This window comes from Orbicella franksi, chromosome 12 (assembly GCF_964199315.1).
Source record: "Orbicella franksi chromosome 12, jaOrbFran1.1, whole genome shotgun sequence".
NCBI classification, from domain to species: Eukaryota; Metazoa; Cnidaria; class Anthozoa; order Scleractinia; family Merulinidae; genus Orbicella; species Orbicella franksi.
This window is the reverse complement of record NC_138156.1, coordinates 7,165,833-7,181,009: the sequence shown is the minus strand read 5'-3', so window position 1 is coordinate 7,181,009 and position 15,177 is coordinate 7,165,833. Positions and strand designations below refer to the sequence as shown.

At 40.1% G+C, this 15,177-nt stretch overlaps 1 protein-coding gene across 1 annotated transcript; it reads left to right on the top strand.

The window, feature by feature from the left end:
* The first annotated feature begins 1,360 nt into the window (after positions 1 to 1,360).
* LOC145464342 (carbonic anhydrase 2-like) lies at positions 1,361 to 15,137 on the top strand. Its single transcript, XM_081448194.1, has 8 exons — positions 1,361 to 1,809; positions 7,632 to 7,708; positions 8,907 to 8,945; positions 9,406 to 9,719; positions 11,583 to 11,675; positions 13,356 to 13,419; positions 14,046 to 14,206; positions 14,909 to 15,137. Exons 2-8 carry the CDS (start codon positions 7,645 to 7,647, stop codon positions 15,134 to 15,136), a joined length of 963 nt encoding a protein of 320 aa, XP_081304320.1. The 5' UTR covers positions 1,361 to 1,809; positions 7,632 to 7,644; the 3' UTR covers position 15,137.
* Positions 15,138 to 15,177: the final 40 nt, after the last annotated feature.

Sequence of the window (15,177 nt, the reverse complement as noted above, 5' to 3'; positions counted from 1 at the left end):
TCAGTCGCGTGCGCGGTTCCGCGCGAGAGCGTCTGCCATGTGAAGACAACATATTTTGCAACGTTTGCGGCTAATTAGTACAAGAATGTGCTCGCTCCTGGTGCTATGTTTGTGTTTACTATTAAAGATTAGTTACAAAATGTTATATAATTGTTTCAGTGTGATTAGAGTATAAAGTACGTCAGCTAACCTAGGCCTTACATAATCACTCAGCGACATTTCTTTTGAAATCCTGCTCACAAGAGGTGATTTTTTTTTTTTTAAAGGTCATACAAAATTATAAATCATTAACGCGTCTCGTTGATCAAGTCAATCAATCAATTTGCGAACTTTCCTGTGCTCTAGCTCTGTGCATCTACGTAACTTCACGTCAATCATTGGATAAACTGACGGTCGTAAATTTCGACTGATTCGGACTAGTCCAAATTACAAAACCATAAGCTTATAATTCAGAAGCGAGACATCCACACCTGCCAAAACGGAGCCCTAGGGTATGTTACGTGCAGGCGTCTGTCAGATGTAAACGCACCCTCGTGATTTAGGTTTGGTCCACGGTGACAAAGGTATTCGGTACTTTCTAACAAACACGCCGGGATTATCACTCCAAATTTTCATCTCGAACAGGGCGTCTTCTCTTCAATATCAGTATAAATCTACTAGCGTTCTATCAGGAATACTCATTGGCTACGCTACTAACTTCTGATCTATGCTGGTGTAGATAGTCAGTACCCTGGCGGTGTGCGGTTGTTACCTGGGGACTGTTCACAAAATGGCGTGTGCTTCTTTGAGTTTTCGAAATTTATCTGAAGAGGATTTAGATAACGTTTTGAACGACTTGTAGATTAATAGTAAAATTTGATCATTTGCTTTCAATTTATATGCGCGATAGTTGACTCGCGATAGAAATCTCGAGCTCATAATCTAATTGTGAATTAAGTAGACCAAAATGAAAGGGATTTTGTTTTAACTAAGGTCAGGGACCATGAAACTTTCGTTACGCGTCCTCCATCTGGCAATGCGCCGGAATTTTGTTTCGCATGCATGTATTTCACGGACACCGAGACGAACATGAAGTGAACAAGTAATTCCCGAAGTACCCCCCACGTGTAATCTTCGAAATTCGAATTCCTATCCTTCGACACAGACGCTGTACTGTGTGGCCATGGGCAGCCACTTCTAACTATCATGTCGCAATGAATTAATTTCCCGCTTCAAAAGAAACTAAGCGCAATTAAATTTTAACTAACATATGCTCTCGGTTCTGATCGAATAGTTCATGACATCTCCTAAAGACATATATTACTATCCGAAACCCATGACAGCTACTTAAAAAGCGCAACTAATTACCAGTGAAGTATAGTAACATGCCCATACAGAACAGGTGGTTTAGCGGGGCAGAACGGGCGGTTTAGCGGGGCAGAACGCGGAACGCAAAGTGCGAGGACGCGAGCGTTGAGCGCGGGAAAGGAGTGACGGATTATGTTCAGGTTTTATTTTAGTTTTTGCTTCTCCTTAGCCCTTCAATCCCGTGCTCGCCACTCATTCTCATGCTTTGCGCTCGTGTGCACATCTCATGCACCTCGCACTGCCCAGCTGGCCAGTCTATTCTGCCGGCTTCAACGGAAACAACAGCAGTTGTCACTGTCAGTCAAAGTTTGAAAGGAAAAGGTCAGCTGATCTGACGATCCGCCCCGAAATAAAATATTCTTGCACAAAACATTTTATTGCATTACTTGTCTCGCCCATTGTAGTTCTGATTCACCAGGCAACAGAGCACATCTACAAGAACGGTCACAACTCCCACTGAAGGTAGAGCATTAATTTTTAACACATCTAAATCACCCAGGCGCCGTCTTTTAACCCGGGAGATCGCTAATTTTTGTAAGATTTAACTTTCATATTGGTTGCGTCTTTACATTTCTAAATAAGGCAACGAATTTCCGTACTCACTCTCCCGGTTTCTGTATGTGACTGTAATATTCGAAGCGCATTATTCAAAGACGGATTGAACTTAAAAGCTTCCGACTTAAACCGCCTGTAGTGAAGTCTAATGCGTTAATTTTTGTAAAACATCCTCAAGTAGAAAAACAAAACTAGGCAGCTTCAATACCCTTCTTGTGAGTAACATTACGTAACCATCTGCAACGCGCTGAGTGTAACGTTCTACGACTTCTACAGAATATATCCTTGTCGCTGTTTACAATGCGTTAATTTTTTAAACCTTCTTGCGTAACCATCCGAAATGGGTTGGGTGTTCTGCAAAATGTCCTTGTCGCTGCTAGTTTATAGCCCGGGGGGGTACTTTAGGAATTTCTGGGTGGGGATGTGCCGCTGGGACCCTGGAGCCCTTAACCTATACTAGAGCTAGTTCAGCTGAATTTTGTTACCCTATACTAGAGTAACCAGTGCTAAAACCACCGATTTTCGTCTGAATACCGATTTTTGATCGTGACAGTTAATAATATCCGGTAGTGTTTTTTGATAGTCATCTATCGACGCTGTTGAGGCTGAAGTGCAAAAATTTTAACTTGCCGATTTCATTTTGTTATATTTTTGAGTGGCAATCCCTGGTTTCCTTTTAGTCTAGGTAAAGTCTTCAACCAACTGGTCAGTTTTGTGAAAAATGATACCCTATTTTAGACCCAAACGCTCTGATTTATATACCCTATCCCAGAGTAAACTGCATGAAAACCATACCCTTCACAGCGGCACATACCTATATAGCCCTTATATGGCAGTACCCCCCCCCCCCCCCACGGGGTTTACAGCCCTCTCTAAAACCGTTTGAGACTCATATCATCGGGTTTTAGAAGCTGTAGTAAGATCTGCTTTATTCCTTCCTGTTCGGTAACAGTAGTTCTCAAATCAAATTCAACTCAAAACTTCGCGTGTCCATAGCCTAATTGAGGAGAGAATTTAGTTTTCTAAATAAAAAAAACGAAAAAATATTCGAGGTCATGTGCGCGCGTTCCAATTATTCAGTCTTGTCGGCTCAGAAATTGCTGTTTCTTTCATTTGCATGTCTTATTGCCAAACATAGGCAGGTGTTTAATTAAACAAAGTAGAGGTCTTGGGGCTTTCTTTTTGTGTTGTTCACCTTGTGAGCGATCATGCACTAAAAGTTCTGACTGCAGAGTTACGAAAACAAAACAAACCCCTCAGGCACACTGAATATTTCGTGATTCTAACCTTGTTCAACCTTGGTTCGATTTTCTACCGCTTTGAAATCGAAAACCACCAAAATAGCTAGAGCTCTTGACTTTTAATGGATTAACCATGCGCAACCACAATCAATTTTAGCTTTATCAAGTCGCATTTGAAACGAACGACATCAACGTAACCGCAACACAAGTGAACGTGTAGAAAATTCATACCATTAGGTCTCCATTTCCGTTTATCGCATTTTTCCAGTAGAACAGTAAGAGGTCTTTCCAAAGTACTAGCTTTTCGAACTGTTATTTCACGTGATATTTGAAGAGAAAAATGAGGATCTAGAATAACCCATGATTTTCATATGGGATCAAAGAATTCGTTCACATCCCCACGAATCCGCCAATGTTTGGAGGGATTCAGTGTTTTATAGCTCCACTCTGATCTAAGTATTTTGCTTTGTTAGTTTATAAATTAAGTTGAGAGTTATACCGTTTCTCGAGAGCTAAATTTGACGACAGAATTGTGAAACACCATGATTAGGATCTTTATTGAAAGCGTTATTGACGAGTATTTTTACTGCATGCTTGGACAAATACAAGGGATTATTCATCGACGGTGACCGCCCCTGGTAACCATAAGTCGAGGTCACTCTAATGATGACAGGAGGATTGAAATCGGCATCAATACTGCTTGTCAATCAACGCTGACAAATTATTTCCTTAGATTTGTTTTCACAAAGTCAGTGCAATTACAAATACAACGCCAGATGTCTGTTTTAGGTACAAATTGATGCCTCTGATATTCAGCATAAACGTGATAACCGTCCCGCAGTTGTTTAGAAAATTTCAAAACAGAACGCCACATGCTGTGCTTGTATGCAACTTTACGCTACACTGACGGCGCACTTTCAGTCTAAAACCGGTCCACGGTGGAGTTAAGAGTTCAATTTAAAATCTACTTTCCAATCTATATTAGTGTTGAATTGGGGGAAAGTTTCATCTATAGTAGAGTTAAACAACACTATCACGCGCGCGGGGGCGTGTATCGGGGTGCGGCCGTCTTGTGAAGGAATATTCGTCTTTGTCATTTGCAGTCATATGATAGACACACTGATTATGTTCACGCATTCAAAGCATGTTTTGTACGTGTACGAATGTTATCTTATCATCAGTAGACTTCACAGTAAGCCTCCAGGCTCCAGCATGCAGGCGCGAATGGCACGCAAATCTTTGAAGTTCTTTATCGGGGGGAGGTGTGCTCTCTTAAGTTTAAAATTGGTAGATAACGGTATGTTCCACAGATTCGTTCCACCCCAAAGGGTATGATATTTGAGCCGGTTTGATCTGAAATAGACTTTAGGTTTTGCTCGTTTTGGTCTGGAACTGGAATAGGGTAATTTCACTGATTTAGCCTAGAATTGTGTTTATTGTTAATATGGAATTAAATTTTTCACATTGAAACTCGGCGGGAATTGTAGCTCTTTTGGCAAAGATTTTTGCTAATTCAACGCTTGTTTACTTGCGGAAATAAAAATACAACTGGTTGACTTGCATAGGTTCCATACTAACCAGCGCAGACTTTGCTTTTGTCTTTGATAGGTTCGATACTGAACAGCGAACATTTTGTTTTTAACTTTAATAGTAATGTAATGTAAATGTAATGGTACGTTCAATTTGCAATATTTGATTTGCATTTATAATGTCCCCAATAAGCTCCACAGTGCTCAACACATTTAATAATAATAATAATAATAATAATAATAATAATCGATATTTAAACAGGGTGACCCCTTTGATATATTTATTTATTTTATGAAAGCGACTGCAATTAACGATTTATTTCACTTAGAATTTCAGAAGCCCTTAGGCGAGTGCAATTTGAATGAATTTTCAAATATCACGAGTACTGTAAAAGCGTTTTAAGACTTCTCGAGTATGATTGGGAAAGTTACGAAGGCGCCTGTATTAATTTGCACTGCAGCTCAAATTAAAAATTAACGATATTAAGTAGCCTTCTCTCAGTCAAACACAATGTAGCAATTTTTTCGGTCATTTAAATGAATAAGGTTCGATACTAAATGGGCATACTTTGCAAATGAAAATGAAAATGAAAATGAAATCATGTGTTTACTGAGCCACTGCTCCCTGATCCTGTTCCAAGGCTTCACCGGCTAAGTAGGTCAGGCAGCTCTGGGAACGAGCTGTTTCTTGAAAGCCCCGGAAACTTTTCGTGCCCGCAAAGCCATTTTTAGTTAATCTGTATCTCAAAACAGAAAGGTGTATGCGCCTGAAACTTCTTGTATGAAGGGAAGTTCTGGTCATATTAAGAATATGTAAATAAGACAGCTCTGTAATCGTAAGATTTGAGATTTTGCTACGGCCTTCCGGGTGCGAAAATTTTTCGGGACCTTCGAGAAACGGGCCCCTTGCATGATCTCCAGTTTCCTTGATCAGAAACGAGGTTGGCTGGCTCCAAGCCACCTCGCGTTATCAAAATGTTTGTCAGGTATGGTTCGAACCGGGGCTCGAAAAAAGGCAGGCCGAAAGATTGGAAGAAAATAGAGCTAGCGGAAATAGCCACAAATCAGAAATTAGCAAAACCTTTTTGACTGAGCTTCCACCATTTAGTCTATTTAGAGGGGGTTCTTTTGTAAGCCAACATAACAACAGAGCCAGGACACAAATAGAATGTTGGCAGTGTACCTTTTGCTTTGGGTCAGACGAGTGTTATTACGCAATAGGGCTCGAGTGCTGCACCATGTCTCGTTCCAATCCCATCTAGCCTGGAAAATCTCGCCACATAATCCCTGACTGATTTCGAGAGAAAAACTGATTACCAGCAGTCTAGCCGGATGAAATTGCAAAAGCGCTCCAATTATTTATGGCCGAGTTTTTACCAAGACTAAGCTCTTTTTTTTTTTAATAAGAATATTGTTTTTCAGGCCCAGGCTGAATATTCTTATTTTTCTGCCGATTTTAGGCTGAAAATATTCTTGTGAATATTCTTAGATTATAGCATATGACTTTTCCATTTTATTGACTTTGATGGCGTTGAAGTACTTTGGAGCCGGATTGCAGGCAATAAAGTCTGATATGACAGTGAATAGACTGATGAAAATAATGATATGACAGTAAATAGACGACTGATGAAAATACCGTTTATAATTTTGAGAAGTTATCGTAGCGTATCGTATCGTATCGTATCGTACATAACTTCTCAGTCTTGCAGAAATGATACTTGCATCAAACATACAGCCAGTGTTGATTTTGTTAGTTTTTGGCTAGTTTTGCCCTTTACAGAATGGAAGAATTTTTTACGTTATAATGGTATTGTATTCACAAATTTTCAACTCACAAAGTTAAATCCTTTTAATTTCAAAATCTCAGCCTCGGGTTTATTCTTAAAATATTCTTAAAATTTCGCAAATTTCAGCCTCGATATTCTTTTAAAATACAAAAAGAGAAGAGTGTAAAGCTACTAAAAATGCTTTCGTTTCAGTGTTGAATAGATCGTTCTTCACTTGTCAAGCCACTGACAAAAGACGGGTCCTCTGGAAAATACAATTTTCTTTCAATTTCTCTCGGTTGGAGCTCACGTTTTCCAATCAAGCACTGCTTTGATATGTCACGATCTTTAGATAAATATTTATAAAACAAACACAACATTCTAAATTTTAATTTTAATTTTAAAAAGTAAGTTGACGTAAGTCAGGAGCCCATTGTAAGTTGACGCATTTCCTTGCAGCATATTCCTAATCTAAACTAGTCTAAATCGGCTTTTTGCGTTGCAAGTTTTGTTTCAAATGCCTTAGTTCCTGAACCGTTTTTCTGTCCTACCTTCTTTTCACGCAGCAGGAGTCCTTTTATAGGTCTTGTAGACAGAAAGTGCTAGTTTAATAGAGTACGTCTCAGCTTTTTCCAGCTGAAGCAATCAGAACTGCATCATTAGTTTAAACCTCAAACGAGGTTACGAAATGTTGAAGAACAACTGTTGCCACATCCCTCGAGATTCCGGCTCTATAAGCAAATGTTCAAAATTAAACCTCTTACTACGCATTATAGGGGAAAGATAAAGTACAGCAAAAAAAAAGCTACTTAGCCAAAAGTAAACATCACATTTATTGAATGATCTCTCGGGGGTATTATTTTTCGACAAGTAGGTAATTGCGTGCCACTAAAAATACGATGACGTTTTTTCGACCGTTGCCTGTGCGCTGTTTGACGCGAGCAAGGCTTTAGTTGCGTCCGTTAAGAACCGCGATTTATCCAGCTTGAATCTTTTACCATTCTGCAGTTACAAGTGTTCAACTGATCTTGTAATCCTATCTTGGCGATTTTACGAGAGGTAAAATAACAATGGCTGTACAAATAGTTTTTGAACATTCGCGTGACAGCTGTCATTACATTTTGGCAACACTACCAGAAGTTATTTTAATTTCACTTTCATTTGGAAAACCTTTAATTCTTTGATGTTTTCAGGTAAAGAGTAACCATGGAGCGTTATATCTTGGTCGTCGTTCTCTGCTTCGCTTGGACACACCAGGCTTTCAGCGACGGTAAGTACAGTACAAACGTTACGCTACATTCTCTCCTGTTCTTAGTTGATTCGACTGAATCTGTTATTCGACTTAGTTTAGGATGATACATCATCATCAGAACTGGATAAAAGTGAAGCAGATTGCGCATATTTTAACTTGATAAGTCTTACCAGGTTCACAGCAACGAAATGTTTGCTGGGAATCCCGCTGTTGGAGTCGGCCCTCTTGCTCAAAAGCGGTTCCTATGGGGAACTTGACGTGTGGCGCAGAGCCTCTTGGGATTATGAATTTTGTGATTCCTGGGGTTTTAGAATCCGATCGATCTGCAAAAATTATATTCCCGCCACAAAAAAACGCAAAATATTTACACTAATGCGAAGACAAAGATTACTGGTACGAGAAGGAAACCGCTAGTGATAACTCTCATATAAACATTTAAGCCAACATGTACAGGAACCTCGATTTAACGAACCTCTATTTAACTGAACGAAGACCTCGGTATTGTGAACGATATTCCTCGCTCCAGTAATAGTAAAATATATGGAAAAGAATCCCGATATAACGAAGCCTTGTTATAGCGAACATGTTTTTCCAGTCCCTTGGCCCTTCGTTTTATCGAGGTTCCACTGTACTGACAATTAACGTCCAAGTATTCGATCTGCAAACGGTGCAACTGATATCGGGAAATGATATCGTGTTTTTCGAAAGCAGTGGTCACGTTATTTTACCTGTATTGCAGGCTGTATTTCACTGAATTACACGGGTCATCAACAGTAGTATGCAAATCCTACTACTTTCTCATGGTTTCAATTTTTACTAAATATTATGCCTTTTTTATGACAACGTATTTTTTGCGACCTCGTGAGAGGATTGCCTCAGGGATGCGAGGTTTAAATAGCTGACATCATATTTCAGGTTTTGATGAACAAAATCAAAGACTGATCTGTGGTCAGTTCTGTCGAGCAGAGGGCCCGTCTTGTCCCCAGACTCCCCTCAATCTGATTTCTCGCCTAGTAGTAGGGATTGTTCAACTTCTGGCCGGACCAAAGTTTTGTTTTGAGCATGCGCAGAGCTGTCGTTTCTTTTGTATCTCGTGTCTTGAATTTTGTTTTTCTAGTAACAGAGCTTTGTTACTTTTTTCGTAAAAATCCCTTTTAGGGGTACGTTTTGGTGTTCACAATTTTCTTTTTAATTGTTACTACTTTCTTTCTGTTAGGTCATGATAAATGGGACTATGTTCTAGGTGGCGAACATGGTAAGATGTTTTCGTATTAAATTATTGAAGGGTTAAGTTTTTAGATGTAGCAGTGATATTCTCGGTCAAGAGAAAATGCTCTTGTCTCGATTTAACAAACTCGAACTGTAATAACAAACAAACAAACATCAGAATCTCGGCCATTTTGAAGGATGTTGACCACAGTAATACACACCCCCCTCCCACTCCTCCCGTCCAAAAATAAGCCCGCAAAATCTCGGACCCCAAAATCCTCCTGATAATAAGCCCTACCCTGTGTCTCTCCCCGTCCCCACCCATCCTGGAGCCGTAGAAATGTTCAGTCGTTCCAAGGTGTGACGTAATAAAGCGTTCGAACCGACTAGCCATGTGCAAACGCATACGTTGTTATCTCGGGTAACTATGGAAACATAGTTAACGCCAGTCTGATAGTTGGGCTCTGCGCCCACTCACCTACTGTCCCGGATTTTCCTCGTTACAGGCCCGTCGAAATGGAAAGGTGTCTGCCAGACAGGAAAGAAACAAACACCGATCGACATAAAAAGCTTAGATACAATTTGGAAGGAAGGCCTCGGTACTCCCACTCTCACGAACTACAACGAGATGCCCAACGTTAACTTTACCGCTTCGAACAATGGTCACACTCTTACTATCTCATTCCCTGAGGACGTCTACAATGTAAGAGGGATAGGCCTCACTGGTACTTACACCACGGTCCAGTTTCACTTGCATTGGGGCTCATCAAACATGAACGGGTCAGAACACTTCCTGGACGGTAAACAATACGCTGCTGAGGTAGGTGACATTAAGGAAAACGGGTGGTGATCCCTTCGTTTTAAAGAAGTTCAGTTAGGGTATTTTGAGTTGTTTGGGTCATCTACAAAATCAGCTTGAAATTGAAGGAAACTTGGAAATAGTAGGTTACTATATAGAAAAACACCAACGAGATAATATTTAGAGAGCTTTAGATTTGACTACGAGTACGAGAGCGATTATCGAATTTCAAGCCCCCGCTCTTTATGTTGGTTTTAGGTAGAGAGGGTAGCTCATGGGATGAGATTGGTATGTGACGTGATAATGTGAAGTCTGCAAACTAGAATTGAAAAGTCGTTCTCGCATTCGATCTCGTACAATAATAGCCCACGTACAAGAACCTGAATTTTTCAATTTAGCCTAAATAGGTTCTTATGTAAATGGTACTTAAAGCAAATTTAGGCTACCAAGGTTCTTAAAATAGGTTCTTATATTTTCATATGAATTTCATCTGAATACACTATATATATTAGAAATATCATCTCATAATACAGTAAAAATCATTTATTTGTACCTTAGAGCAATGCCTATAGGCAGTTCAGTGCAGGTACAGTATATGTCCTTAACAAAACATAGCAAAGAAACTCACGTTGAGAAGCTGAGGCATTGCCCATTGGGAGCTTACGTTGTTTTGATATTTTGCAGTTATTTATTTCATTGGGATATATTTTGATATTTTCATTTAATATTTTGTGATTCTCACGGAGATGGAGATGGTCAGAGAGCTTTCTTTGATACTGTAGCAGAGTACAGTACTTGCAAATACTTGGGGAATTATTTGAATGGCAAACACAATAGACATACAACATTGTACTTAAGCTTGAAAGAAAAAAAAAGTTATGTCAAGTTACTTTTAAATAGATGATGATCTTAATTCAGCAGTTTCTACCTCTACACTTTTACAGCAATCCCACTGATAAGAACCTAACTTAAAATGTTAGCCTTAATAGGTTCTTATGTGGAGGGGGCTTAAAATGAAAATTTTAGCCTAACAGGTTCTTAAAACCCAGGTTCTTATACGTGGGCTATTACTGTACTCGCACTCCAATCTTAAGTCCCCTATTAATAACACACATTATTATATGGCTAGCTCCGTGAGCAGGCAAGATGAATCAAATCCTGCGCTGTGATTGGCTACCCGAGCGGGCAAGAAGGAGCTATCTTGCCCGCTCGGGACTACCCGCCGTGTCCCGCAAGAAAAATTTCCCCGAAAGCCATATAATAAATCCTTTATTGACCAAGCTTGTTCGGTCAAGATGGCTGGATATTGGCCTCGTTCTTTTTTTTGCGAGTTTATGGACCTCGACTCCGTCTTGGTCCATAAACACGCAAAAAAAAGAACTTGGCCAATATCCAGCCACCTTGACCTCACCCTTGGTCAATAACCCATACATACAAAGGAACAAGGATGGTTAAGGAAGGAGAAAATTAACAAAAATTACAAACGACAAACTTGAAAGATTTAGCCTAAACATTTCAAGACGCGCAAAATGTGACGTAGCTCCTTTGACTTATTGATACTGGCAGTAAAGTAAGACATATTCTTGAAGGGAACACACCGCTTGGAGGAGATTGGGCACCAGCTTGACGTGCGAGCAGACTGGGCACCACTTCGACCAAGAATTTCGGAATTTTAGGAATGGGAGCAAATGGTACAGAAATTTTCAGGAAAAGTTTCCAGGAAAACCAAAAATTGATTTATTTCCAGTCCTTTTTTTTAAGTTTGACGCATTTGTCGCGCTGCTAACATTATTTGAATTTAAATTGCACTTTAATTAAGCTCCTTCCTTCATTGTTCCTCCCTTCCTTCCTTTTGTTCTTTAATTTCTCTTTCTTCTTTTACAGTTGCACTTCGTCAGCTACAACACTAAGTACGCAGACCTTTCCACGGCAGTGACGGAGCCTGATGGGCTTGCTGTTCTGGGTGTGTTCATAATGGTATGTATTTTAAGCTTCTCGATTATAGTCGAACCTCCGGTTACGACCACCTCCTGTAAGCGACCACCTCTCCTCAGCGACCAGTTTTCCAAAATACCAAAAGTTTCCAAGTCAAATCACCATATTTGGAACCTCTTGTAAGCGACCGCAATCACTTTTAAAGTTAAAGTTTGAAATTTTCTTTTGTTTTTAACGTCCCGTACGCGACCACTTGACAGAAAATAGAGCGGAAATTGGATAAAGCGTTCGAACATTATCGCATTCCCGGAAAGTAAAAGAGACGCAAATTTTTCAATGGCAAACACCGGATTTTTTCTTGAAATTGACTTTTCACATATCTCTGCAGTTATTATAGTCTCTAAAGTTATTATAGCTAATTAGGCAAAATTTTGTCTCAATATGGTCTAAGCTCTCGTAAGCGGCCACCTCCTGTAAGCGACCACCTGGGCTTTACATTTTGGGTGGTCGCTTACGAGAGGTTTGACTTTAGTTAAATCTCTCCACAACGGCCACTTGGGAGACAGAGGAAAGTGACCGTTGTAGACGGATGGCCATTATGGGGAGATAGGGGTGTAAGATGGGCACACAATTTTTGATTTTTTAAAATGCTTTATAGTAGCATATAAAAACGTAACGCACACGGGCTTCGTATAACGTTTCGGGACCTTTTACTAACAAAAATGGTGTTTTGAATATGAAAAGATGACGAACTGGCTGAACTGGCAACAACAACAGCAGCCGCAGCAACAACAACACCACAAACTTTATTTCCAAAAGAGAAAAACTCTTAGTTACAAAACAGATAATTGAAACAGAAAATTAGGTATTTCACCCAGAAAAACTGAAAAGCTAATCGAGCTCTGTGGAAGAAATAAATAAATTAGTTCTGAAGAAGTTGGTTGGCAGTGAAACTTAAAATGGGGGCGGGGGGGGGGGCAGTAAGGAGACAAAACAAGGAAAAAAAAGGGAAAACAACAACAAATAAGCGGAATAAGTGGCCGTTGTCGAGGGACAGTTGAAACGCGCTTTAAGGGGCGTTGTCGTTGTGGAAACATGGCCGTTGAATGGGTTTAAATAAGAGTGAAAGTTGTGGTCCGTCCACCCAGACAAAAAAGAAGTGGCCATTGTAGAGAAGTGGCCGTTGAAAAGAGGTGGTCGTTAGTGGAGGTTCGACTGTTTATCTATTTATTTATTTATTTATTTATTTTATTGATTGATTGGCCGATTGATTGACTGACTTATTGATTGATTGATTGATTGATTGACTGACTGACTGACTGACTGATTGATTCATTGACTGATTGATTGTTTGTTTGTTTGATTGATTGATTGATTATTTGATTGACTGACTGACTGACTGACTGACTGATTGATTCATTGATTGATTGATTGATTGATTGATTGATTGATAAATTGGCTGACTGGCTGGCTGATTGATTGATTGATTGATTGATAAACTGACTGACTGGCTGGCTGATTGATTGATTGATTGAGGGCCAGGAACGTTATGACATTCAAAACTTTCTGTTTCAACTACGAAACTGGAGAGCTTAGATCAACGTACAAGTCATGCCTAGCCCCTTCCCACCCGTAATGTAAATTCTTATCTATTTTGAAACCAACCCTACTTCATGACAAATTAAAGGAAGATGAGAGTCGTATTTTTAATTTTTGTTTCAGGTTGGAGGCGATAATAATACAAATTATGACTTCTTGGAATATGCCAAGGATGTAATTGGCAAGGGTACGTAATGCATTGTCTCTATCGTCAACAATAGCATTTATTACTTCGCCTGACTAAAGTAAAAATTAAACGCAAAATTTTTGAAAAAAATGTTTCAGCGTTGACTATTTGTCACTCAGTCACAACTGTTAGTCTTAATGCAGATTTTTTTGGTTGAACATGGAAAATATATTACCCATCTCATAACACATCCAGCTTCATTTTTGGTTATAGGATACATGCTTTACGGTACTGTATTCTATTGGAAAATATTAGATTGTGAGCCCAGGAATTCTATCACCAGGGCGCCGCCCAACGCAGTTACTACGCATAGAAATCGAGAGCGAATAATCTGACTGTTTTCGTATAAATCTACCAGTCGTTCAAAACTTTCACTAAACAGTCCACTTCACAGACGCTTCGAAAACGCAAAAAGGCGGCCGCCCTTTTGTTAACAACCGCACACTGCTAGGCTACTCACTGTCTTGAAGTCTACACTTTTTGTAAACCTCATGAAAATGATTCTATATGCCCAAGGGACACATCATGTGTAAGCTGTCATGATCGAAAGCTAAGTCTTGAAGTAGCTTCATGGTTTCTTCCAGGAGTCAACCACTGATATTCTACGTTTCTTACTGTTTACACAGACACTAATAAAGAGGGCATAGACGCATTCAAGTTGCAAGGGATGTTACCGGCCGACCTGTCCAAGTTCTTCCGTTACTCGGGTTCTCTGACCACCCCTGGCTGCTTTGAAAGCGTGACTTGGACGGTTTTTAAAGATTCCGTCAACATATCCGAGTATCAGGTACGGCATCGTGTTCTTCGATTAAACTCCGGGCTCCGAAAACGCCGGCCCCGGTGTTTACGCGAGATACTTGGGCAGAAGGGATAGCGCAGTGCTTAGAGCGGTCGCCTCCCAAGAACGTGGCTCGGGTTCAATAGGCCACGTTCGATATACATCAATATTCTAGCATGCCTCCGAGGCGGAGAGAGGAGCCTGGGAACGAGGTTGAACCCTGATGATCCGTATGACGGAATTCAACTTATCATGACTTATTGCTAAAAATTAGTCACCATTTAAACTGTCAGCTGACTTTTCTGTGCACTTGAATGCTTTTCTTTTTTATCAGTTTCTTCGCGAAGTCTCACGGGCAGGAATAAAGGAAAATAAACGAATTTAAAATTGATGAATTTTCAGACCCCGTTTGTTGTCGTCGTAGTTAGGATTGAAGAACAATGCAAAACGAAAAAGTTAATTGAGATATGAACCTCGGATTGTTGAAGACGAAATACAGAATTACTTAAGCATGGTCATTTGATTTTGTGCCGCTCTGATTAACAGCCGGAAATACGTCTGCGTTCGAAGGCTACGCTCTGATTGGCTGAGACACGTGTTTCGTGGTGCACACTGAAAATGTGCCGTGATTATCTTGCGTGTGATTGATGAACCTGTGAGGCTGTGACACCTTTTTCAATGCCTTACTACTGACTCGGTTCTTTTTTACAGATGGGCCTCTTGCGCAATCTCAATGACAGCAATGGCGTAAAAATGGTCGACAATTTCCGTCCACTGCTACCCGTCAACGACCGAACAGTCTATTCTAGTTTTAACATTTCTGGCCAACGTACGACGCCTGCGCCAACCTCAGAAAGCCCTACAGCCGATGCGACTGCTGTCAGCATGTCTGCTGCACTGTTCTTATTGATGTTGGTTGCTGCTCTTTTCATGCATTAAATTTCACGCTAGTCATATGAGCGCTGGAGAAATATTCACAT

Coding starts and splice junctions, on each gene's coding strand:
- LOC145464342 (XM_081448194.1), top strand. CDS start 7,645: ATGGAGCGTTATATCTTGGTCGTCGTTCTCTGCTTCGCTTGGACACAC. Junction 11,676..13,355: donor TTCTGGGTGTGTTCATAATG/GTATGTATTTTA, acceptor TTTTTGTTTCAG/GTTGGAGGCGATAATAATAC. Junction 13,420..14,045: donor CAAGGATGTAATTGGCAAGG/GTACGTAATGCA, acceptor CTGTTTACACAG/ACACTAATAAAGAGGGCATA.